Here is a 26,852-nt window from a genome sequence, read left to right as displayed (position 1 = left end):
AAGTTATAGGCTTGATGCAGAAACTACTGAGTGAAAATGTATGGTCTGTGCTGTACAAAAGGTCAGACTAGATTATCAGAATGGTCCCTTCTGGCCTTAAAATTTATGAGGAGGGCTACAGTTAATACCATAATTCTTAATAAGGCAAAAGAAAAGTATTCAAAGCTTTCTGGAGACAGGAGTTCTTGAATAAGGCTACTGGTACCTGGCTGATTATTCTGTACAGTGCATTCTATCCCAAGAATACAGAAATTTGACAATTTTCACAACTTTATTAATAATTCTAAAAGTATAAAATAATTAGGGTCTGTCCTGAGTCCATATTGTCTGGTGTTTTTTTCATTGTTTCTGTTTTTTCTACAAAAGTCCCTGGGGTAGTGGGGATTTAGAAAGTAAGCCAGAATTGCTCACTTGCTGGTGTTATTAGAGATAGGGAAAATTAGCATGTTTAGCTGGATTTCAGAGGTTTTTGCTTCTGATTAAGTTGAATTATGAGTAACTAGCCTTTGAGATGGAAGTTCAAGTTATGTCTCTCTCAGGTCTCGAACTCTTTGAAGAAAGGCTTGATGATTACAAGATGTGGGGTCTTTTGTATTTTTGTAAGTAAAGAAAGTGTTCTACAATATCTAGTAGTGCCTTTTGAAACTATATGTATGAAGTTTGGAATTTTGTAATCTGGAATTTTGTACAGTTGACAAGTCAGGTTATTTTATTGTCCTCTTGATGATTTAGCAGGCTTCTGATGTGCAGTTTTGTCTAAAAGTGCTCATACTGCCTGTAAAGGTGTTAAATGTGTGTTTGTGACACTTTTGGAAATATGTTTGGATGACATATCCAATAATATATAGATTTTTATAGTTGCCACATAAACTTGTGAAATTTAAATACTTTTTTATCTGCTCTAAACTAATGTTTAGTTTACATTTTTGCTAGAATCTTGTGATTGCCATTCATGATCATATGCATTTCTCAAATCATAAGCTCCAGTGAAGAATGCAGATATGCAGTGAATAATCAATAAATACATTGACTTCTTATGAAATCTTAATACGACATATCATATAGTAGTTGAGGTTTGTAGCAGCTTGCTTTGCATTACCTGTTCAACTATTTTGTTGATTCCCTGTTTGTTTGTTTGTTTGTTTCTTTATTTGTTTGAAGTCACAGACTTCTTTCAAGTGAAAACTGTACAGGACTCATAGGAGTTGTTTTGTTTATAAACTACCAACATTGTATGGAACCAAATTCTGTTTAGTTACAAAAATGCTTCAAAAATGTGTTTACACGTATGTTATAGACAGGGCCAGCCTTAGGAAAAATGGCAGCCTGGGCGAACTTGTATTTTGGTGCCCTCCCCCCCCCCCCCCCCCATCACTCCTGGCCCCCATGGTCTCCCTGGGTTCCCCCCCTCCCCATCACCTTTGGGCCCCGCTGCCTCCCCCAGTGTTTAATTTGTATTGAAAGAGATGCCAGATGTTAGAGCTCAGCCCTGGCACAGCACTGGCAGGGCAGCCTGATACTGGCAGGTGCTGGCCGGGCACCCAGCTTTGAAGGCAACGCCACCATCTGGATCAGCACAGAAATAAGGGTGGCCTGGTATATGGTGTATTGCCACCTTTCTGCGCTGCTGTTGTGGCTTGTGGTGCCTGATGCTCAGCATGTGGCTCAAGACAGGCTTCGTGCTGTCACATGGGGCTGCATCTTGCCAGAGCCCCTGGCCCTCCTGGCTCACCCAGGGCGCCATTTCAGATTTGACCTGGGGGGTAGGGAAAGGAAAGTTTAACCATGATTCCCGGGAGTACTTAGGCACCTGAAAACTCTAAGGTTTTTGCAGATAATAACTTAGGAATTAGCTGACAGGAGCACTGTATCTAATCGTTATATAAAGAAAGAAAGAAAATACAAACTCCAATTAAAGCCACATTTAAAGTTTATATGTAAATTTAGAACAATCAGGAGATAATACAGCAAGATATTCCCAATCCCAAGATTTGAGATATCAATTCTAGAGCTTTAACACAGATATCAGAAACACACGTTTGATACTTTGTACACTATCTTTATTAGAGATACATAAAAATAAATAAAATCTGCGTTACTGCCATTATCTACTCCATTTTAGTCAATTGTTTTTCACTAAAAACATAATTTTAACATATGTGATTAAGGTTTTTTTCCTTCTTTCACTAAGAAAGGGAATTTATTTCTCTAATTGTTTTGGCATTTATGTTTACCGAACACAAGCATGAACGTGACTCACTAACATTTGACTCCATCATTGCTATTGGTATCATAGTTGGAACTGCATTTATTTTCATGCAAATTTTAAGTTATTTTACAGATATAACTAAAAATACAATCTGAAAATAAACAACCTTAATCTGCCCAGTGTCTAAAGTTACGTGTTTAGCTAATGTTTTTTAAACTGGCACTGCTAAGGTTAATCCAAGCTAAAGTTACATTCTAGAAGGATACTGTTATTTGATTGTACCACTTTAAATAATGAGTGACAAAGCCCAATATGATAATAAAAGTAATAATGATAATTACTCCAGCCAGGACAGGTTAGGCATTTGAGCACTCACTACTCAAAGAATAAAATGTAAGCATAAGAGAGAAATAAAATTATGAAATGCACAAACTGGTCAAAAAACCTAAAATAACAGCACTTTGAAATAATAAAATTACAGAGAACATATATGCATTGCAGGAAGTACCAATAAGTAACAACAACAACAATATAAGTATGTGTTGGGGGGTGAGTGTGAAAGAGACAGCATGTGTGAGCTGGGGGAATGTGTGAGTGACTGCACGCTGCCTCTTTAAGAGAGTGGCACTCACCAGTCTGAAGGAAAGCTCCTTCAGCCACAGCAGCAGCCGCCAGCAGCTCTGTCCCTCTGTGGTGAGCCCTGTCCTCACACACACATCCCGCTCTGCGGACATGGGGTACATGGGCGGGGGGCAGCACTCCTCCCTCTCATACAGCAAACAGGAAGCTCCCAGGAGCAGTTGGCCGGGGTAGCTCAAAGGCAGGGGGCAGAGACGCAGGGCTGCAGATGCCAGCCGGAGGCGGGGCACCCCTGCTCCAGAGGCACCCTGTTTATAATGGCGCCCTGGGCTTTCGCCCAATTCGCCCCTACCTAAGGCCAGCCTTGGTTATAGAAACCTCTTATTATTATATGCCTACATTCAGATTGGTAGTGCTTACCACTGCAGATCCAGTAGTACAAACAGTCCTTATAGGGAGAGGTATGCTGGTGTCATTGTAGCTGTCTGGTCAGGGGTTATGTGAGCACAGACATGCAGACAATGCCACTCGGTACCTAAGCCCCTCCTCAGAACACCTTCCACAACTAGTGTTCACAGGTCCTGTGAAATCGTCTCTTTGTGGATTTGGAGGCATTCAGAATCAGACCAGAAAACTTCCCAGGCTCCTCCCCCCAAAATTGGGTTTCCGGCTGTGTCCCTACACAGAGCCATGCAGCTGGAATTTGGCTCAGAGAGATTATCTCATTCTAAATAAACATCCATTGTTTTCTATTTAAGAAAAGGGAAAGGAAAAAAAGAAGAAGATAAACCAAAAGAAGAAGAAGAGTTGCAAACAATGCCTAAAGTCCAGCAGGAAGTAATTTTTGAAAAGTTACCGTGGCTGCCACCATTTGACTCCATTTTACTGGATTACATTACTGATGCTTCCAAAATAATCCTACCATTAACTACTACCAAAGAACAGGTTGTGGCACTTGCACTGTGAGTACTGTATTGTGTCTGAAACAAAATACAAATAAGTAGAGTTGAGTGAGAAACACTTTTTCCACCCCAGGAAAATGTTTGAGAATTTGAAAAGTTTTCCCATCCCAAATTGGGACAAAATGTCAAATAATTTTTGTGAACCAGCAATCTGAAAAAAATAAATTCAGTTTGGGTCAATCAAAATGTTTAGTGTCAATGATTTCAAGATGTTTCTTTTAGATTTTTCCCTTTTTTATTTTAATCTTTTTTTACTATAATTAGTTTAAATTTCTGGATATAATGTTGTATCAAGCCAAAGAAATGGAGTTTTTCATTTTGAAAATGTCAAAATGCGGTTCTGCCAGGATCTTACCCCTCTGTAGAGCCCCCACGACCCAGAATGGTTCAGGGGAGCCCCCACACAGTCTGGGAAAACTGGGACTCAGGTGGTGTTTGCTCTCCCCCACTATGTGGCCTGGGTATGTCTACACTTAGGCCTGGTCCACACTAAAAAGTTAGGTTGACCCTATTATGTCTCTCAGGGATGTGAAAAATCCACACCCCTGAGCAACGTAGTTAAGCCATCCCAACCCCATTGTGTAGACAGCACTAGGCCAACAGAAGAATTCTTCCATTATCTCAGCTGCCGCCTCTTGGGGAGTTGGATTATCTGTGGTGATGGGAGAACCCCTCCCATCGACACAGGTAGTGTCTACACAGAAGCACTATAGCTGCACAGCTGCAGCACTGCAGCTGTGATTCTGTAGCTGATTAAGTGTAGATATACCCTCAGGCAGTAAGGACTCTGACCAGACTTGGGGAATTTGGGCTGTATCCAGCTGAAGGCTAGAGGGAAGACTTTTGTGTTTAGTTTTGAACTTTAAGTTAAGAAATCTGACCAAAAGATGGCTGTTGTAAATGGACTGGAAAAATCCTGTGTGGAGTTTATTGGGTGGTCCAAAAAAGGAAACTGAGATGAAGGGCTGCATGCAGGGCTGCCCTGAGACCCCCCAGACGGTGCTGGGTAGCCACTCATCTACATTGACATTTGCCACCATCACATAGTCCACTCTGCTTGTGTGTTAGACCCCTTCCCCCAACCTGTGTGTGTCTTAGGCCAGGTCTATTCTACAGATCTATATCAGTATAACTACATCGCTCAAGGGTGTGAAAAATCCACCCTCCTGAATGACATAGTTATATAACCTAATTCCCCGTGTAGACAGTGCTATGGTGACAGAAGAGCTTCATAGCTATTGCCTCTTGGGTAGGTGAATTAACCACACTGACGGAAGAAGCTTTTCCGTTGGCATAGTAGCGCTGTAAGTGAAGACAAGCCCTTATTTATTTAGATTGTAAACCTTTTGGGGAAGGGCCTGTCTGCTACTCTGTGTCTGTACAGAGCCTAGCACAATGGGGCCCTATTCTTGATTGGTCCTTGGGCACTGCCATAATAAACATGATGATATTTGATGATACTGTTATTAATAATAATAATACCAGTACATCACATTGCATTGTATGTTACATGATATCAACGTGTGGCTCAATAGTTACATTGATTGCAATGTTGTGTTTGACTGATATTAACGAGTCCAGGCTGTAATCATGGCCACACTAGGTTGAATCCTGACCTCTGAACAGTCTGCTTGCTTTCATCATCTTCCCAGCTTACCCTTTAGTATTTTAGCAGTTCCCTGGCTGGTTTCTGAGGCCAGCTATCTTGGTACCAGACCCTCCTTAGTCTTGCAAAATTGTTTGTTTAGTTACCCCTCCCTTTTAATGATGTGATCTACGAAATGATTCTCCAGATGATTTCAAAATTTGACAAGTCATGTATTCATCATCTCTGTTTATTCAGCTATGTATAAATCAGGCTCCAGCCTGAGCCCAAACATCTACACCGCAATTTTAGAGCCCTATAGCCCAAGCCCCGCAAGTCGGAGTCAACTGAGTTGGGTGTTTAATTGCAATGTAGATATATCCTATGTATGATTCTTCCTGGTTGCAATGCTCAGGGATTCTTCTGGAGGGCAACAGACAATTGAAGACCTCCCCTTTGAGGGACATGCTTGTTTTAGTCTAAAACAGATGAAGCTTTGCATACTCTGAAGGACGCAAGAGTGGTTCTGAAGCCCTTTAGCCTCTGTACTCCAGTGATGAAGAGAACAAACTATCGTCCTTGGTGCCAGTCTAGACAGCAGTATTACCCCTTCCATCAGGTTGACAAATCTAAGAGGAGCAAAGGTCACAGAGGAGAAAGCTGATGGCTTCTCCTTCCTTGGTCTCTTCATCTACACGTCCTCAGGCCTCAGAGCAGCCAATTTGACACATATGTCGAGGATAGCATATTACTCGACCTGGATCTCACTTGCTCTTTCCTGCCTTTCAGGGATAGGTTATCCCATTCTCACATGCCTGATAGTCCATCACCTCAGACAAATGGGTGCTAAGCATGGTAGAATTGGAATATACCCTGCATTTCTATCCCTTGCTCCCATGCCCCTCCCTGGTCCTTCTTCAGGGAACCCTCTCACAAGTCTGTACTAAGACAACAAGTGCAGACCCTGTGGACTTTGAGAGCCATAGAGGAGGTTCCCTTTCTGCATCAAGGCAGTGGGGATTATTCTCATTATATTCTAATACCCAAGGCCAAAGGAGGTCTCAGACCCATCCTAGACTTTTGGAAGCTGACCAAATACATCAAGAAGATAATATTCTGGATGGTGTCCCTGGCTATGATTATCGCTCCCTTAGATCCAGAGACTGATATGCTGTCCTTAACTTACAGGATGCCTGCTTCCATGTGGCGATCCATCCTGGCCTCAGGAAATTTCTGAGGTTCATGGTAGGAGATTATCATTATCAATTCACTGCCCTGACATTCAAACCTTCATTGTCACAGAGGGTTTTTACCAAGTGCATAGCAGTAGTGGTGGCCTCCACGAAAGAGACATCCACATGTATCCTTACCTGTCTCAGCCGCGGGGTGGGAAGCACATCTGGGTGACCTACAGGCTCACAGTTTGTGGACTGCCTATGAGGCCAGCTTACACATAAACATACTCAAGATGTGCATAATATTCTCTGTATGTTAGTGGTTCTTGCCTCACATTCAGAGCAAGACTGTCCAGATACTCAGCAACAACAGGACAGTGATGTTTTATGTGAACAAACAGGGGTGCCAGGTCAGACATCCTCTGTCAGTAGGCTGTCAAATTGTGAAATTGGTTCATTTGGAGCTTGGTCACTCTCAAGGTGTCTTATCTGAGCATATGATTCAACCACAAATGGTATCTCAATACAAACATTCTAGCTCGGATGTTCTGCATAGGAGGCTTTTCATCGGTGTATCTGTTCACAACTTGGCAGAACAGGAAGTGTCCCTGATTCAGTTCCAGGGCAGGTTACAGTCCCAGATCAATATCAGGCATTTTCCATGGGACATGGACCTGCTCTATGCATACCACCAGTACCCTTGATTTCCAGGGTCATTATCAAGCTCAAACAAGATCATGGCAGAATGATTTTTATAGCTCCAACCTGTCCAATCGAGACAGATTTGATAATCAGACCTCCACAAATTGCCCGCTCAAAAACTTTTGCTGTTACTGATAACAAAAGACCTCATCTAGTGCTGCACCTCACAGCACGGTTCAATGGTTAAATGTAAAAGAGGTCCAGAATGTTCAGTGGCGGTCCAGAATGTTCTCCTTAATAGCAGAAAACCTTCCCACAAAAGCTACTTACCTGAGCAGTTGTAAGCATTTCGCCATCTGAACAGCCTCCCACAATGTGTTCCCAACTCAGACTAAAATTCAAGCAGTTCTGGACTGCCTTTTGCACCTTAAGGAGTCAGGTCTATCCCACAGCTCCATTAGAGTGCATCTGCCTTCTCAGCATTTCACCCTTGCATAAAGGGTAAGGCTGTTTTCTTGGAAGGTCTAGATAAATTGTTTCCACCTATCAGGGTCCCAAAACTTTCTCAGGATTCGAATCTGGTGTTGTGTGCATTTTGGACCCTCCTTTTGAACTTTTAGCATTTTGCTTGCTTCTACACCAATCACCGAAAGTAGCCTTCTTAGTGGCCATCACCTTTGGAAGGAGGAGAGGACAGGTCAAAGATCTGCCATACAGTTTTCTACAAGGACAAGGTTCAGCTTAGACCAGGGGTAAGCAACCTATGGCACGTGTGCCAAAGGCGGCACGTGAGCTGATTTTCAGTGGCACTCACACTGCCCGGGTCCTGGCCACCGGTCCGGGGGGCTCTGCATTTTAATTTAATTTTAAATGAAGCTTCTTAAACCTTATTTAAAAACCTTATTTACTTTACATACAACAATAGTTTAGTTATATATTATAGACTTATAGAAAAAAGAACAGGAGTATTTGTGGCACCTTAGAGACTAACAAATTTATTTGAGCATAAGCTTTCATGGGCTACAGCCCACTTCATTGAATGATGTAGCCCACGAAAGCTTATGCTCAAATAAATTTGTTAGTCTCTAAGGTGCCACAAGTACTCCTGTTCATTTTGAGGATACAGACTAACACGGCTGCAACTCTGAGACTTATAGAAAGAGACCTTCTAAAAACGTTAAAATGTATTACTGGCATGCGAAACCTTAAATTAGAGTGAATAAATGAAGACTCGGCACACCACTTCTGAAAGGTTGCTGACCCCTGGCTTAGACCACACCCTAAGTTTCTCTTAAAGGTGGTATCTGATTTCTGCTTGAATCAGTCTATCTTCCTGACAGTTTTCTTCCCAAAGCCACATATTCACAAGGACGAGAGAGGGCTCCACACCTTCAGTTTTCACTGGGCATTTTCTTTTTACCTAAATAAGACAAAGCCCTTTCAAATTTCTTCAGAACTCTTTGTTTCTTATGCAGAGCATATGAGAGGACAACCAATCACAACTCAGAAACTCTTGAAATATAACACATTGTTATGCAGCTGGTGATCTGCTGCCAAAGGGATAATGCCTCCTGACAAACTCACAGCACAGTCGACTAGAGCATGTTCAATCTCAGTAGCGTTTGTGGCACATAGCCCCATTATGGACACCTGCTGGGCAGCAGCATGGTCTTCCATTCATACATTCACCAGACATTATGGACTGTCTGCTATATTAAAGAAAGATGCTTTTAGGTAAAGCAGTCCTACCAATGAGACTCTGAGCCCCATCACCTGGGATGACAGCTTGGAAGTCATGTACAGGGTAATGGACACAGAACAACAAGAAGAAAAAATAGTTACTCACCTTCTTGTAAATGTAGTTCTTTGAGATGTGTTGCACATGGCTATTATGTGATCCACCCTCCTTTCCCAACACATCAGAGTCTCCCATCAGCTTCCAGTGGGGCAGCTCCACTCTTTATATCCTCTCTTTGAAGCATGAGGAGCTCACCTAGGAGTGGGACCCCCCGTATGTGTACTGCTAGGGAAGACTGTCTGGCACTAGTGCACCGGATGCACACACATCTACCGTGCAATGGACATATACAACACATTTCAAAGAACAGCAGTTACGCAAAGATGAGTAACTGGTTTTCTCATCCTTGTCCTCACTTTTTCCCTTTGAGGAGTCTAGTATTACAGCTGGTGCAAGAAATTTCCAGATTTTGTGTTCACCAGAGGTACCAGGTCCTTGCACCCTCTACCGGCTCATAAACACCCTCCAGCCACTGTCTGGCACCTAGCAAAACTTTGGTTGCATGGAGTCACTTTAAAGCAAGATGCATCATTATGATATCAGAGTAACCTTTCTATGGTTACGATAGAGAGAATTCCATTCTGAACTTTTATTCTCAGATGCCTGTAAGTTTAGCAAAAATACCTTCTGCCTGAAATTTCTCATGATTGGTTTCATCCCAGAAGTGAATGTTTGTGGAAAATTTTATTAAAATCTGTTCAGTGATTTTTGAAATAACTGTATATGAAGGGGGCAAGGGTAAGAGAAGGGAAGTGTTTTTCTGTTGTAAATATAACTTGTTTTTTTTTTTTAATTTTGTGCTTGGAAACTCAAAAAAAGATTCAATTTTCTCCATTCAAAAATTTCTCTGTTTCTATGTGTAAAATGTTTTAGTCCACAGCTTATTGCATTTTTGTTTATATCACACTTGAATAGGCATGAGCAACCAATGAAATTGCAGAATTTTTTTTAGCAGATTTCTCCTATGTACCCTTTGTGCATGGAAGGAGTACTCCATAAAAATTTGTAAAGCCACTATCTTATCCTATCCACTACCTTTAAATTCTTCCTTAAAACTCACCTCTGCTGTGCCTTCAATGTACCATTGAATTTCATAGGACTTAAGGACATGCCTAAAATACTTAAGTGCTTTGATGAACAGGGATGCACTTGCTGAATCAGGGCTTAATGCCTTGGTATGTGCAGTTGTCTGATAGTAGTGCACTATTACAGTAATTGCATAGGCATTTTTGACCTTGGGTTTCCTTGGTTTGGCCATTAATTTTTATACATAAATTATAAAATACAAATCAATGCAATTACGAATGTTGGCCCTGGTTCAAGAAAGCAGATAAACACATGCATAACTTTAAATTTAATTGGGTTGCTTTCATAAATCAGTGGTCATTAGCTGTGACCTTATTTTTCTCATTTCATATTCTAATGTCTTTGATACTGTTTACTTAAAACAAATGGTAGTGCTGAGAATTATAGTAAATAACACAAATGATTCTATTAACTTCAAAGATGAATCCTAGCTTCTGAACTACTTTATCATTAATTTTATGTAATTTTTGCTGGTTCACTCTTGATAATTGGCATTGTGTTGCTCACCTCCAATGATCTGCATTATCATTTTAATTTATTTAATGGTGAGCATACTTCCAGTACCAGTAACTGAACAATAAAACTAAAGCATAGATAACAAAGGTAATACACTTTTATATGTCATACAGGTATTGTTTGTATTTACACAGCTTTGTCATTATACCATTAGGCATGATAAGTATGATAGAAATGACAGATTTAATTGATTTTGGTGTACCTTAAAACAGGTTTGTTGCAGATAAGATGGGTGGCCCAATTGAAAGAGACAAATTACATGAATTCAGCTGGGAACTTCATATAAGTGAAATTGAATTTGAACTGAAATGCAATGTCGTACCTATTGGGAAAATCAAGAAAGGGACTTTCTACCACAGGGCTTTGCTTTTCAAGGTATATTAGCATTTACTTTACCACTTAACTGATCTAAAAATACTGATGGAATTACAAGTCTTTATTTTTGTTAAAGGGATAGCACAAACTACAGTACATTCGCTTCAATAGAACCTTCTAGTGTTATATTGCTGTTTATTTGTGTATATATTTAAGTCATTTTCCATTTGGCAAATATTTGATTTCCTTTTGAATGAAAGCCAGTATGGCTTCTTTCTGAAAACATCCTTGTTGTTATAAGCATCATTGAACTTGTATTAAGTGATGTCAGCAGAATGCTTGATATAAGGCAAAAAGCCAAAATGTTTGATTGTGACTCAAAATATGTTCCCTTTTCTGTAAACTGTAAAGCACCAAATTATGCAGTGCTCATTATTTTTCATGCTGCAAATGTAAATTGTTGCAACAATAGCTTCTAGATGGTGCTCATGTGTAATACATTATGATAGGACATAAGGTCTTTCCTTGCAGTCACAGAACACTTGACAATGTCATGTGCTGTTGGGCAAATATTCATTTTTCCAGTATGAGCTAAGTGAGTGTGCACATAAATAATTCCTACATTAACTGTAATAAAATATCCAATTGAGCAGATAAATTGTCCTGTGGAAAGTACTCTGTCATTAAATAGCAGTATCATTTATATTTAACAATTGATGTTGTATCTTACAGTGTAGAAAAGTTTAGGCTCAAATTCTGATACCAGTGACTAGCTCATGAGTTGGACAGTTCCTTGGGGGAACACTGGGCTGGAGTAGCCTCAGCATCCCCCTGCAATTGCCTCCTTCTGTTACTACAACCATCCCTCCCACTGGGGGAATGGCTAGTGGAATCAATCAGATCCCCAGCAAACCTCCACCACACATCCACATAATGGGTATGTCTACACTGCAATTGGAAGTGTGCCTCCCAGCCGAGGAGACAGATATGTGCTAGCTCGAAGCGACCTAGAGTGCTAAAAATAGACTGTAGACATTGCGGAAGAGGTAGTGGCACAGACTAGCCACCCAAGTACAAGCCCACCTGACCCCATGGGTACGAACTTTGGTGGCTATCCTGTGCTGCCACCCATTCTACAACGTCCACACTGCTATTTTTAGCAATCTAGCTCAAGCACAGCTAGTGTGCATCTGTTTACCAAAGCTAGGAGCACACTCCTCGCTGCAGTGTAGATACAGCCACAGAATTGGGCTCTGTGGCATTCAGGATATACACCACCTGCGTGTGCCCCCCCAAATTTTACTCCTTCCTGCATAGTTAGAAATGGGAACTTTATTCCATTGGAAAAAGGAATTTCCCAGCTTTCCAGTGGATCCTACAACACATGCTTTGACACCTGAAATACTTGATATTTTGGACTTCAAAAATTACCTGAAGTAGGTTTTTCATACATAATAATGTGATTTTAAAGAGTTCTAAATTTTATGTTTTACATCTTTCTTTTCCCTGTGCAGTATGTATGTGCATTTATGGTCCCAAGAAAGCCTGGCTTACTGCCTTACTGGATGAGGGATATGAAAAATAGTCCCAGTACAATTTTTTAAAAACTCTGAAACTAGTTCTCAACCGCTTACACACAGTACCCCCTCTCCCATATAACCAGGACCTCTCTCATTCAGCAATATGGGAAGGATAGGGTTCCCCCAGGTTGAGAACACCTCTAAACAAGTACTTTTGTTTATATTTTGGCCCTTTTAAAAATATGTAGCATAAACAAACTAAATAATGGCATGTTGTAAAGATTGTACTAGCATTTGTTTGATGGGATAATTCATGAGCAACCTCCCAGGTATACTGCATTATATGGTGCATCCCACAGTAGAGCAGCTTCTGCCTCCCTTCTGCTGCACCACATACACATGTGGTAGGCCTCAAGATCAGAGCAACAGCTGGCTAGCGAGGGTGCAGAAAGGAAAAAGAGACTCTCCTTGGGTAACATTGGGCTCCCTGATCCTTTCTGTCTTTCTCCTCCTCCCTCCAAATTGCAGAGAGAGCGTCCCAGGAAGGGAACCCAGAAGTAGTATTTTTGAGGCGGAAAATGGAGGAATGAAGTAGAATAGACTAGAGTAGGCTGAGCTGCTATGTTTTTCACAAGATTGAGGGAAGAGGAAGTGGAGGAGACAATGAGTTCCTGGTCTCTTAATAGGCTGGTAGGCTCCAATCCGTCTTCCTCCCTGCTCCATGTGAAAAATGTTGTGGCGCAGCCTCCCACTTCCTCTCCTGCAAAAACTAAGGCTCTGGGACAGCCAGGCTCCTTCTCGCTGCTCATTGGAGGAGAGGGTCAGAGAGGAGCAGGGGCCCAGAGCAGCTTGACTGCCAACCCAGGTTTAAGATGCGCAGGTCATGAGAATCCTGCTGCCATCTGTAACAAATTACAAAACTGATTTATTTCACACAACGAGAAAACATCCTTTGGAAGAATTTTTATACTTAAAAAAATTATAATTAGGCTTAGCAGAATTCAATTTTTATTTATAATTTCAACAGATAATATGAATGTTAATTTTGAAGCATTTTTTTCAATTTTTATCAATTTCAATTTTCAGAGCTGTATGAATTTTGGACGGGGGGGTTGTCAGATAATAATTACTTAAAGTAGACATTCTTAAAATTAACTTGTGGTATGAAGCACCGGGGAGGAAGGGGACTGCTTCCAATGGCCTACCTAAATGGCACCCCTACTCCTGCTCCACTTATGCTGGCATAACAACACGTTTTATACCCATTAAGGTGGGACTCTAAGTTCTCAAGCAGCATTTTTCTTTCTTTGCCTATCCGCATATTTAGATTATTATAATGGAAATACTTTTTCATTGGTTTGTGTGTGTGAGGTGATATTGATGTTTGCTGACAATTACCAATAAAAATTCAATCCTCCAAGCCTAATTACAATATGTCAATTATAGTGTAACGTGCAACAAAACTCAGGTGTTCCACATTCCAGTCATCTGTCACACATTGCAATGGCTTGTATCATACACTGGCTGGTCTGAATGTTGAGAGATAAGCTTATGAGTGATGTTGCAATCACAAACCCATGCCAGTTAAACCTTTGTATCAAACATCATCATATGTTCCATGTTGTATACATATGCAGAGCATACATATATATCTTTTTTTGTATGGGTAGATTATTTTAGGGTGTTGTAATTCAAAAACAGCTCCTCCAATATTTTCTAAATTTGTTGAAAAGACTCTGTCTTGGCACCACATGTGCCCTTTCAATTTGACGCCTAGAGCAGTGACTTATAACACAAAATGAGTCAGTTCTTGAAAAGAATTATAATAACTGTATATCACTGCTGCTCTGCTAGAATATGATGGAAATCACATTTTAAAAATGCAGTTTCCCTCCAGGACCTACAGTGAATATTTACTGTTTGAAGAACCCTGCAGGGAATCCAGAAAAATCTCCATTACCAAGTCTCCTTTAGGAAGGCTCTGCACCTTTCAGCTGTTCTCCTGTTTAAGCATTTCCGTGACCCAACGCTGCATTTCACAAACTAAACGTAGTGTGATACCTTTCAAAAACTAGTGATGACTTTCATTAACTCCTTTTTGTTTTCTTTCATAGGTTATAGCAGACAGAATTGGCATTGGCTGTAGTTTAGTTCGTGGAGAATACGGCAGAGCTTGGAATGAAGTTAAATTAGTTGACGATTCTCCTCAAGGAATAACTGGGCTTCTACTTCCTCCTCAAGTGTATATTGTAGATCTAATGTACCAGCCAGGCTGCTTAATGAAGCAAGGTAGTGCAGAGGCAGATCACTACCAACGTATTTAATCCTAATGTCAGATCTCTTCAAAAAGAAAGTATTTTTAAAGAGATTTCATTAATAAATTTGTATGAAACATAAAGATTTGTGGGCTCAACTTTCAATCTTAGGTGCTGAAATTAAAGCACCTATTCCCACATTAAGTTTGTCTAAAGAGGCACTTCAGTTCTTAAATATCCATTTTAGGTGTCTACTCTAAATCCTTGTTTGTGATCCAAACTGTGAATTTAGGCATCTCATTTTAGGTATCTGAGTTTGACACGTTAGACATGTTATTCATTTTATTTGATGCTGTATTATAGAATAAAATGTAGAGATCCAGACTGTCAATATTGGTGGGCATAATACTTGACTGTGCATTATCATTTCTCCCAGTAAATGTGTTTAAAGTATTTAAGAACTAAAAGGTCTGTTTTTTTTTCCTTTGGCTCTCTCATCTTCCATTGATGTTAATGGGAGTACACGAGGTGAGGAGAATACAAAGCTAATGAAATAATTAGACATGGTTAAACCAATTTATAATATCTTTTTTGTTAAAATAAGCAAAGTACTAAGAATTGTCTTAGGCTTTGTCTACACCAGCAGTTTTGTCGGCAAAACTTTTGTCGGTCAGGGGTGTGAAAAAACACCACACCCCTGGCCGACATAAGTTTCACTGACAAAAGCTATGTCTCTCCCGCCGATGTAGCTACTGCCACTCGTTGGGGGTGGTTTAATTATGCCTGTGGGAAGCTTGGCTGATTGTCAACAAAGTGCTTCCATCAATAACCAGGGTCATCAGCACGTGGAATGCATGCTTTGAGAGATATGATGAGAGGTTTGTATTTGTATTCATGACTGCTGATGAACCAGGACACTACCATTCCTCCCCCACCCTCTGCCCCAACTCTACAGCCATGTGGTGTGATTTCCTGGTGGGCTGTTTGATAACATTTTCTCTTCTTTGGTTGTAACGAGAAACAAAATGCAAGTCATTTGAAGTAAAAAATGAAAAATACTTTTCTAGACACGTAGCAAACACATTTGACAAGTAGACACTCAGCAAAACACATTATGGATAACAGACAACTTTGTACACTGTACTTTGACAAGATTTCTGTCAAAAATGTCATTTGTGTGCAGTTGTTTTGGAGGCAGATTTTCTGTCATGCATTTAGTTTTATATGAACTGAATTCTATTGCTTGAAAACTAAATCACCAGGAAGAAATGCCCTTGGCTAGCAAAAATTGACAACAAACCACGTGCAAGTTCAAAGTTGACTCAATACCAACAGAATACGTAACGTTCCATAGAAGCATTCAAGGTGAACTTTACTTTGAGCTTTTCCTTTACAGCGTTTAACTAAATATAACTCTCTGGGTATTTGAAAAAATAAATCATTGCTTTCTCTTGACTATGCAGGCACTCTTCCAGCTAGGTCGTCAAACCAGTCAGTCATGAACTGCTTTGGCTGCTTGGAATCCATGCAATTCACAAATGCAGGTTGAGTGATATAGCCTTTATACCTAGACTCCATAGATGGTATATGGAATAGAAATGAGATATGACTGGAAAAAATAATCCAAAATTCAGAAGGTGGAGAGTAGTCCACAGTATTTAGTATCTTGGGAGTGTCAGAGACACATAAGCTACAGAACTCCTCTTTGAGCTTGTGCAAAGTGAAGAAGAGGCCATGGCTACGCCTATGATTTTTTCACCGAAGTCATGGAATACGTGACTTCCAGCAACCTCCGTGAATTCAGCACTGTTCGCTGGGAGCTGCAGGGTCCCCATGTCCATGTGTGCTGGGGCCCCCCTGGAGTTCCCAATCACCGTGTGCAGCGGGAGCGCAGCTCCTGGCTGCCACAGGCAACAGGGGCCCCCCGCACCTCCCAGTGGATGCGGGCAGAGGGAAACCCCTGAATCTCCAAGCCGCTGTAGGTGGCAGAGACCCCCTGCAGCTCCCAGCCACCGTGGGCGGCAGGGGCCCCCTGCAGCTCCCGGCTGCCACGGAGGGCAGAGGACTTGAGAACTCCAAACTGCCGCAGGCAGCGGGGGTACCCTGAAGCTCCGAGCCAGGGGATCCTGGAGCTCCAAGCCCCCACAGGTGGTGGAGGGCCCCAGAGCTCAGAGTGGCCCCTACAGCTGCCCAACCTCTGCAGGCAGTGGGGGCGCACCCCGCAGCTGGGATCCCCATTTTGTCACTGATATTTTTAGTAAAAGTCAGAGACAGGTCACGGGCTTCTGTGAATTTTTCTTTTTTGCTCGTGACCTGTCCCTGACTTTCACTAAAAGTATCCATGACAAAATCATAGCCTTAGCCATGGCTAATGGCTGTACCACTATTGAAATAGAAGACAAAGCTTTTGCTAGAGCCATGTCCCTCTATGACACCAGTCAAACATTTGGAAGTCAACAAATATCCTGGCCAATCAAAATGTCAGTAAATTTAATAGGACATATTTACCTCCTTTCCTAAATTAAAGGGCCTATTTAGGCCTCTTGAAAAATTTCTGTTGAGAAGGATGATTTTAACACCTCAAGTAATTAACAAAAATCTATCTCCAGCCCTGATTTTCATCAGAATAAATGTTTTACTTTGTTTGGAGTAAAGTGGAAATAAATTGAGAGGGGACCATGAGAAAGAAGTGTAATTCTGGGACATAACACAAAGTCACACACAGAAACCTTCTATTAATTTTTACTGGAAGGAATTTGGTTTTAGATTTGGAAAATATATGTTCAATATGGAATACAGCTGCATATAGTGAGAAATTAGACTGTACTGATAGGAGCTGGGATTTGATTCCACAACTCTAACTGATTCAAGTGGTCAAAGTAGTACACTGAAGTCAGTGGGGCTGCACATGTGAGTATGAGTTGCAGTGATGCTGTTTGTCTATAAATTGTGAAGTGTTGCTCCATGCTTACAAGTTCTTATGTTGGTGGAAAGGCCCATTAAAGTCAATGGTGTTCTCGGTGGGCAGTTCAAAGTTTTTCAGGTGTGGGATTGTGGCTCAGAGCCAATTCTGGATTAATTAACTTTGTAATAATGCATTGGCGTGGGAAATGCAGTCTTGGTAGCTGCTCATCACTGGATGCTGAACATTTGCACTTTGGGTGGGCTGGCTTTTGGTGGTGAGTGTGATGCCTCTTGAAAGGTGATATGGTAATTGAATCCTCTGTTTTTTCCCTAGAGCAGGTGCAGAGAATGTACAATTTACTCCCAGCAGCAGTGCAAACAGGCCCACATGGGCCCACCAATATCTTTCACCCAGATCTGGAGAAACATTCAGGATAACTGAAGTGTGTTTTATCTTTGTGTGATCAGGGAACAGATGCTATACAAATGATAGAGTTAACACTTTTCAAGTAGTCTCTAATTACACCAGTAATAATATACTATGGCAATGACTGAAGTGTGACAATGTGCCCCTCTCCCAAGTTGTGTATTCACTTGCATCTCTTTATATTGCTGGTCATCGATACACCTAGAGAAATCCCAGGCTTAAGATATTCCAGTTAATTTTATGTTTTTTTCCTTGTATTGCTCTAGTGCAGTGGTTCTTAGTCTTTACTGTAGCCTGCACCCCTTTGGTTCTCAAAATATGTTCTCGCACCCCGTAAACCTAAGAAATATGTTCTCACACCTCTTAAACCTAGATATATTTTTGTTTGTATATCACAGTAATCATTAAAAAATGTATAATGTTAATAAATACATAGGTTTGATGAAAAAAGTAGTTATACTTACGTGCCTGTGCTTAATTTGTGTTTTCGATGATTTATCTTCTAAAAAAATCTGGCATGTCTCGCACCCCCAGAAAGGGTGTCTTGCACCCCAGGGGATGCGTGCACCCTAGGTTAAGAACCCCTGCTCTAGTCCCTGTTCCTCCCATCCCCAAGAGATCTTTCTGAGTCTCTCTCAGAGCAGTAGCATATTTTTCAACATGAGTGAATTCATATGACCACAGTTCTCCACTCAGTCAGTACAGCGGGAATGCCATACAAACACACATGCGCTGTTTTTATTTTTCAGATTTGTGACTCTAGCTCTTTACACTTCCAGGATGTCGTCTCTTCTTGCTGTTTTTATTGATACAAATACTCCAGGCATTATTAGCTTCCTCTCTTCCACTTTCTACACCCCTTGGATGGAGGTTAGGGAGCAGCTACAAGGGAAGAGAACCAAGAGATACATGTCTCACATGGTAGCTGTGCTCCTAGTGTGGGGGGAGGTGATCAGGAAGCACTGCAGAGGGACTCGTTCTATGCACAATTGCCTATAACCAACAAAAATTGAAGTAGTTTCTCCCTTTAGGCTCTGTGGCATCTCCAAGCTGTGTTCCCAGAACTCCCTCGTCTTGTGGGGTAAATAAGGAGGCAACTTAGGGAGATGAACCGAATGGATTTCCTAGCATACTTTGACCCCTCCTATCACAAATTTTTCTGCAAGAAGATTATGCCCTGCCTGAGTAAGGAGTGTGTGGTGTTTGAATGGTGACATATGAACTCTCTCAGACTTGAAGGTCTTTCAGGTTGTACCGTGTGTTATTGGACCATAAATTTTCCCTAGGATTGCCCCTTAGGTCCTGATTTGACCTACCGGTATAACCTCAGTGTTACTTAACTTGCACATCTCAACATACCCATGCCTCAGATGGATACCTCCAGTAGCGCTGGGTATGAATTTTCTACGATGGGTAGATAAATCTTTACCTTGAAAAATAAAAGCAAAAAATTAGGGGGAATAAATGGTTCCCTATAGAGGATCTTTGATCTCTCGAATTCCCTGTTCATTCACACTCACTGTTAGTACATTTCTGAATAAGGGCTTGTCTCTCTAGAACAGGGGTTCTCAAACTCCATTGCACCGCGACCCCCTTCTGACAACAAAAATTATTACATGACCCCAGCAGGGGGAACAGAAGCCTGAGCCTGCCCAAGCCCCGCTGCCCTGGGAGGGGGGGGGGGGGGCCAAAGGCGGGGGGGCCAAAGCTGAAGCCCAAGGGCTTCAGCCCCTGGTGGGGGGGCTGTAACCTGAGCCCTGCCAGCCAAGGCTGAAGGCCTCAGGCTTTGGTTTTGGCCCAAGGCAGTAGGGCTTGGGCTTCAGCCTGGGCCCCAGCAAGTCTAAGCCAGCCCTAGAGACCCCATTAAAACAGGGCCGCCCGGGGGGGGACAAGTGGGGCAATTTGCCCCAGGCCCTGCAGGGGCCCCCATGAGAATATAGTATTCTATAGTATTGCAACTTTTTTTTTATGGAAGGGGCCCCAGAAATTGCTTTACCCCAGGCCCCCTGAACCCTCTGGGCGGCCCTGCATTAAAATGGAGTTGCGACCCACTTTGGGGTCCCGACCCACATTTTGAGAACCGCTGCTCTATAGAACATGTTATTGTGTTTGACATCATTGCAATAAGTTAAGTTGGCTGACACCATCCTGACTGGACAGCATAGACCAGGGCAAATCACATTCAGCAACATATCAGCTAACTTGACTCTTCACAACTGTGTTCAGACATGATGATATTTTCTAGTGGAGCCAAGCCCTCTGGGAAAGAAGGCAGAATGTAAAGGATGAAAAAGCCATTGGGTAGCGTTCAGCACAGAACTGTCCAAATTCATTCTTGGTGTGACCCACTGAAATCAGTTATGCAAGGGAAGAATTCAACTCAATATGTACTTTTTTACCATTTACTAACTTTAAATATGGGCTTGAGAAGAAGGGGTGGGGGCTCTTGTCCCATTTGGTGAAAAGTATACAGCACCCCAAGGAGTGTGAAATCTGCAATGTATGATAAAGTGCACACAACACACAGGCTGTTCCGATGGTCTCTTTTACAATTCCCTCAAGTAGACAATGTGTGTGTGTGTTCTCCCAGTGCACAGACCCTAAATGTCTTTTCTCACCAACTAAGGGCTAAGTTCCATGATGAAGTCTGTTGCAAGCAGGCCCTTGAATCTATGACAAGTTCCTACATTATGCAGCATTTTGCTGCAGCAGAGTGGAAATTTGGTGGCAGCCTCATTTAAATTTAAACAAGGGAGGATTTTATTTAAATATGAATATTCACAGTCAGTACAGTAGGCCCTGTGTTATTTCTTTTGCTATCAGTACAAGTTATCTTATGTTGAGACATATTTTTATTTTTCAATATGCCACTGATTTTTCTTTATTGACCATGCTATCTGCATTGTAGAAGTTTCTAGCAGGATTGTGGAGGCTGGCAGCTGGGTGGGGTGGGGGGAGGGCAATTGGGGATTTTGACATCTGTGGGAGGCAGTTTGGGATAGTGGGGGTAAAACATTGGCTGAATGTTTCTGATAAAATGTTCAGCAGAGAAATAGAGCCAGTAATAGTAAACAGAGCTGACATTTAAAATGGTCGCCTTTCATCCTTAACAGCCTACTGAGGTAAATGGGCAGTTCACCGCTTCAGAGCTATTTTTCAATCTGTCTGCAGTTTGTGAAAACAACACTGCATTTCTTTTACTTGGCTTATGATTTCAAGGGTATCTTCACAATCATGAGGACTGGAAACTGTTTCTTTATTGAAAGCTTTGATACTGGAGCATAGTTGTGCTGCAAAAAGGGGGATTCTGTGGCAAATTCCACAGCTGCAGCACTGGAGACGACATAAGGCCCTGCAAGCAATGGATTAGAAACAGGTAACAGGCATTTCACATTCAGTAACAGCTGTCACAGAAGTGTAGGGCACCAGACGAAAGTGACAGCCGCTGCTGAAGGTGAAATGTCATTGGTTTCTAGCCATGGGTAGGGGCGAAAAGGCATTCTCAGACAGTGTATGCACCCATTAGAATTTCCCCTGAAAATGTGGGCAGTGAGACCTGATGTAATGTTTTTTGACAACTCGATTGAACTGGTAAAAAGATTCAATATTTTTCATTTTTTAAAAAAATCATTTTTAATCCTTCAGTGTCAGGTGCTGGGATATCTTGGCATGAAATGCCATGCAACTCCCCCATGCATTTCACCTAATGCAGCATGAAGTAAGTGTGACTGACACAAGCAATATGACAAATTTGAGCAAACCAAAATGTCAGAGGAAAAAGGCCAGAGTGCTGAAAACCACCGCTCCAAGACAACAGCTTTCAAGGAAGGATTTAAAAAATAAAAGTGATAACCATTAAGTTTTGCACATAGCTTGACTATGTCACCAGATAATCTTACTGCTAGACTCGTCCACCCACTCCCTTTCCCTCCTATTGTTTATTTTGCTCTTTTGTTGCATCTTGTCTCTAGGGCCTTGTGTAATACTACTACTACTAATTATTATTATTATTAATGACATAGCTTTTATATAATGCTTTTCATCTTTAGATCTCGAAGCACTCTACAAAGGAGGTCAGTATCATCATCCCCATTGAACGGTTCGTGAAACTGTTACCAGGTGACGTACACTTTTAACCCATCCTGGTCTTTTGATGTGCACCCTTTTCTAGGCCTCAGGTCTCAGTCTGTCCTTTCTCTTTCTGGATGGACTCATGTGATTTTCCCACTCTCAGACCAGGCCCTGGGCTCAGGGCCGGCTCCAGTGTTTCTGCCGCCCCAAGTGGCCGGGGCGGGGGGGGGGGGGAGGCAGCAGAAACACTGATCGGCGGCACTTCGGTGGCTCCACTGCGCCACTTCGTTCTTCTGCAGAATTGCCACCGAAGAGCCGGGACATGCCGCCCCTTTTCGTTGGCCACCCCAAGCACCTGCTTGCTGCGCTGGTGCCTGGAGCTGGCCCTGCCTGGGCTCCAGTCCCCTGTGATCATCTGCGATTACTTAAGCAGGTCTGACTTAGGTGCAGTCCCTGCAATTCTAGGCAATGACCATGGTAATCAGTGACCCAATAGCCTCCTTAAAGCAATGTATATTTATTTAAAACAAAAGCATTACAGAGAGAACATATTTTAAAAACAATAAAACAGACTGTACACGTATGTAGCTTTTCCCTAAAATTTACCATTCCCTGGATCTGTGAAGGCCCATTTTATTTAGTCTCCCCTTGGAAGAGTCTCTCACTCTCTCTGTCAGCCTTTCTTCCTAGATAGCTTCTCACAGGTGAGCCGCGTGCTCCCTCTGAGAAGCTCTTTTTAACTCTTTCAAGTGCTTTTGATCTCCAGGCTCTTAGCTTTGGCAAACCCAAGCTTGCATGTTTCTTGGCGACAGGATCCTTGGAGCTAACAGTTTGCCCCATTGCCTTTCAACTGTGTGCTGGAGTGTCCTTATCTAGATCTATTGTTCACTTTTCTGTTTGTTCTTACCACAACCCCCCATTAATTTAGATCAGATTTACCTCACTGACCTGATCACATACAATATTCATAAAATTATTATACATCAGTATCCATAGATAAATACATAGCAATCCCACACCTTGGTTACTTGCAAAAGTTGCAGAATCCAGGGCAGTCTATGGTGAATGAGTTGTTACCATTGTGTGTTGGCTGGACAAAGAGGGACCCAAGCCACACGATCAGATTGGGATGCAAACTTCCAACAGGTTCTGGGGTGTTCAAATGTGGGCTTTGGTCCTGGACCATCTCTGTTGCTTGGGTATCTGGATAAAGAGAAACCTAATCTCTGGCAAATGTAACAGTGCAAGTAGGATGTCTGAGAAGATCCAGCAATCCATAGCTGTTCTTTGAACACCTATAAAAGCACCACTACCATCCCAGCTAACTGATTTAAAAGCAAATAACTGATTAAATGCTTCTAAGCCAATTTATTTGGGCTCTCAGCAACTAGCACTAACAATCGACTACTTAAAAAAAAATCTTTTACAGGTCACCTTTAAAAAACAAACAAACACGAACAATGAACAGCTCCATAATCAGATTACTATACAGTGTCTCATAGCTTCTGTAGTAAACAAACCTTGGCCTGTGGCACTGATACATATCAGTCATGTTGGAGACATTTATTGCTTCATTCATCCTTCCTTATCAGTTATTGCCTAGGCAGAATTTACCCTTTAGAAGTAGGTATGGTCTATACAGTATACATGCCTCGAACCTAAAAGACATACCTGTTATTTGTAGGACACACAGAATCCAAGATGTTAGTGGGACAGTTTTCCAGTGAAATTTCTTCTCTCATAAAGGACTGTGCTTATTTTCGTGCTAAGTAATCAGATTGTTCTTCCAGCTCATTAATGGTTCACTGACATGCTGGCACGTCAGCTATTGAAACCAAGTGCAAAGCATAATCAAACTGAAGTCTGCTCTTGCTCAAAGTTGTCTAAATAATGGAAAAATATATGAACAAATAATTATTCTTTGGAAAAAAAATCACCAAATTTTGCCACAAATTGTGCCTCCAGTCTAGCAAATACCTTGGCTTGCAGGATTGGAACCATTGTTTAACAAAGTGTTAGACTAGCTCTGTTCTCAGAGCTTTGCAAGTGAGAATTGCAGACCCTTTCTCCACCTCTAGCTTATGCTATCTATCTATCTATCTATCTAATCTCCTGATCTACACTTAAAAGTTTTGCCTGCATAGCTATATCATTAGGATCATGGAAAAAAACCACCCCCCTAACTAACAGAGCTAGCTATGCTGGAAAAAGCCTTAATGTAGATGCAATTATACTAGCAAAAAGGTCATCTTGCCATTGTATAGTTTATTGTGTTCAGGGAACTTATATACGCGATATCAGCAAAAGCACTTTTTCCAGAATACACTGTGCCTCCACTAGGAAGGTTTGCTGGTATAGCCGTGCTGGTATATGTATACCAGCAATCACTTTGTAGTGTACACTAGGCCTTAAGATTTTATAATGCTGCCCATCACTATAATGATATCCATGCATCTTCCATGTAAAATCAACACCAATATCAAAGTCGTTAGTGGACTTCACTGAATTGAATTCCACTTAGCGTCGGGCTTTTTGTTTTGATTTTTTAGATGTTGTCATTTACTTTTTGGAGGAAGGGGCATAGGTGATGACTCCATGGGTGCTCCGTGGCTGGAGCACCCACAGGGAAAAATTGGTGGGTAATCTGCACCCACCGGCAGCTCCCCGCTCCACCCTCCCCGCCCCAGCTCACCTCCGCCTCCACCTCCTCCCCTGAGCCCGCCACCGAGTCCTGCTTCTCCCCCTCCCTCCCTTCCAGCGCTTGGCACCATGAAACAACTGTTTCTGGGAGGGGGAACGCAGTGCACTTGGGGGAGGAGGCGGGGCTGGGGGTGGGGATTTGGGGAGGGATCCAATGGGGCAGGGAGGGGCAGATTTGGGGTGGGGACTTTGGGGCAGGGATGGAGTCAGGGTGGGGTGGGGGCATGAGTGGAAAGGCCTTTCCGTGATTCCTAGATCCAGGGTAGGATTTAAACAGACCCTGTGGGGTGATGCTGGGCAGCATGAGCTGCATTCCTTGTCTGTGAGCTAGAGACTCTGGCCATGGCTACACTTGCAGATGTAGAGCACCAGGAGTTAAACCAGTCCTCGGAGACAGCAGCAGGGAAAGTGCTGCTGTGTGTTCACACTGTGCTCCCTGTGACTGTGGAGCATGGCCACATTAGCAGCTCTTGCAATGCCACAGAGAGCAGTGCATTGTGGTAGCTATCCCAGTGTGCAAGTGGCTGCAACTTGCTTTGGCAAGTGTTTGCAAAGCATGGGGGGCAGTGTGTCAGCATGCTACCTTGTAAGTTCAGACAGCGGCAGGGGGAAACCCAACATCAGCCACCACCACCCCGCCCCCCCACAGTAATGGTTTGCTTTGTGTCCCGGAGCAGATAAGCATGTGTGCTGTCAGAAATGGAGCTTTGATAGGGGCTATCTGCATGCCTGCAGCCGAGTTCAAAACAATGATCAGAGTAACCATTTGACTTCAGGGGATTATGGGATGTTTCCAGAGGCCAATCACAGCACAATAATGCAACATGTCATCCACACTGACACCCCAGCACTCCAGCTGGGTCACAGCAAGCTCTTTGCTTCTCGTGGAGGTGGATTACCAGGGGCATTCCAGCCGTGGAGTCCGGGCGATCTACGTGCCTTGCCAGTGTGGACACCTCAGGAGTTAGGGTGCCTGGGGCTGATTTAATGCACTCTAACTTGCACGTGTAGCCAAGGCCTCAGTGAGCTGTAGGCTCTGTCTGTGTCCAGCAAGCTCACCAAAGTATTCCTCTGTGCTCCCTGTGCCTGGGTCTTGTCTCTTCTTTTTCAGGAGGGAGACTACAGCCTCCAGATATACTAGGGGGAAAAACACTCCAATATCCTCATTGGAATACAGGAAGAAGCAAGATTTGCATTTTCAGAACAGTATCTGTTTAATATTTATAAATTCAAAGAATATAAAATGTGAATACAATTATAACTGATAGGGAAAGTTGAGTGTTTTAGAATCTGTTGGTATGCAAATAAGATTATAAAATTCCCTTGTGGCTACAATTAAAAAAAAGTCTGAACTAGACTTAGTGTTTCCTTGTTACTTAATTACCTCTCCAGCCTTTGCTTATTTCTAGGAAATGTCCCTGGATTGCGTTAGTTTGTTTATTAGTCAAACAAACAAACAACTTGTCCTTCAGTTCAGCAGTGTCTGCTATTTCTGAGAGGCATTTGAAAACCATAAAGCCATGTTAGATAGAAGAGTAACAGCAGGATTTTCTTTTCTTCCTTTTTTATTCAAATCTCTTTTCTCCAAAAAGCACTTTGGGCCAGATTTTCAAAAGTATTTAGATGCCTAACAATGCAGATACCCAATTGCACTGTAGACATTCACGTTTGGACTGAAGCCCAAAACATTGGACCACAAGAGGTGGGAGGGTCCCAGAGCTTGAGCTCCAGCATGAGCCCAAATGTCTACACTGCAGTTTTATAGCCGCACAGCCCAAGCCCTGCAAAGCTGAGTCAGGTGACATGGGCCAGCTCTGGGTGTTTTAGTGTAGAGTAAATGTATCCTGAGGGCACATCTACACTATGGGGGGGGGGGAACCCCGCAGCGAATCTCAGAGCCTTGGGCTTCTGCTATGGGGCTAAAATTAGCAGTGCAGACGTTCCTGTTTGGGCTGTTGTCTGGGTTCTGAAACCTGGCAAGGAGGGTGAGTCTTGGAGCCCAGGCTCTGGGCTGAGCAGGAATGTCTACATTGCTATTTTAGCCCTCTAAAATGAGCTCAAGTCAGTTGACCCAGGATCTGAAACTCACTGTCAGGGTTTTTTTGTTG

At 42.3% G+C, this 26,852-nt stretch overlaps 1 protein-coding gene across 11 annotated transcripts in view; it reads left to right on the top strand.

Moving 5' to 3' along the window:
* The window catches only part of ARMC3 (armadillo repeat containing 3), a 100,763-nt gene extending 82,366 nt beyond the window's left edge, over window positions 1–18,397 (top strand). For 9 of the 11 annotated variants that reach the window (XM_034760274.1, XM_034760269.1, XM_034760271.1 and 6 more), the window contains 5 exons: window positions 3,547–3,750; window positions 10,765–10,927; window positions 14,502–14,676; window positions 16,106–16,186; window positions 17,886–18,397. In XM_034760274.1, coding sequence (XP_034616165.1) covers window positions 3,547–3,750; window positions 10,765–10,927; window positions 14,502–14,676; window positions 16,106–16,186; window positions 17,886–18,010 — 748 coding nt within the window. In that variant the 3' untranslated portion in view covers window positions 18,011–18,397. Of the gene's footprint in view, window positions 1–539; window positions 600–3,546; window positions 3,751–10,764; window positions 10,928–14,501; window positions 14,677–16,105; window positions 16,187–17,885 lie in introns of those variants that run through there. The other 2 variants (XM_034760278.1, XM_034760280.1) reach the window with 2 other exon arrangements.
* The last annotated feature ends 8,455 nt before the right edge of the window (window positions 18,398–26,852 follow it).

This window comes from Trachemys scripta, chromosome 2, assembly GCF_013100865.1.
Source record: "Trachemys scripta elegans isolate TJP31775 chromosome 2, CAS_Tse_1.0, whole genome shotgun sequence".
Classification (NCBI taxonomy): domain Eukaryota; kingdom Metazoa; phylum Chordata; order Testudines; family Emydidae; genus Trachemys; species Trachemys scripta.
Note: the sequence above shows the minus strand (reverse complement) of the source record. Positions and strands in the feature narration are given on the sequence as shown.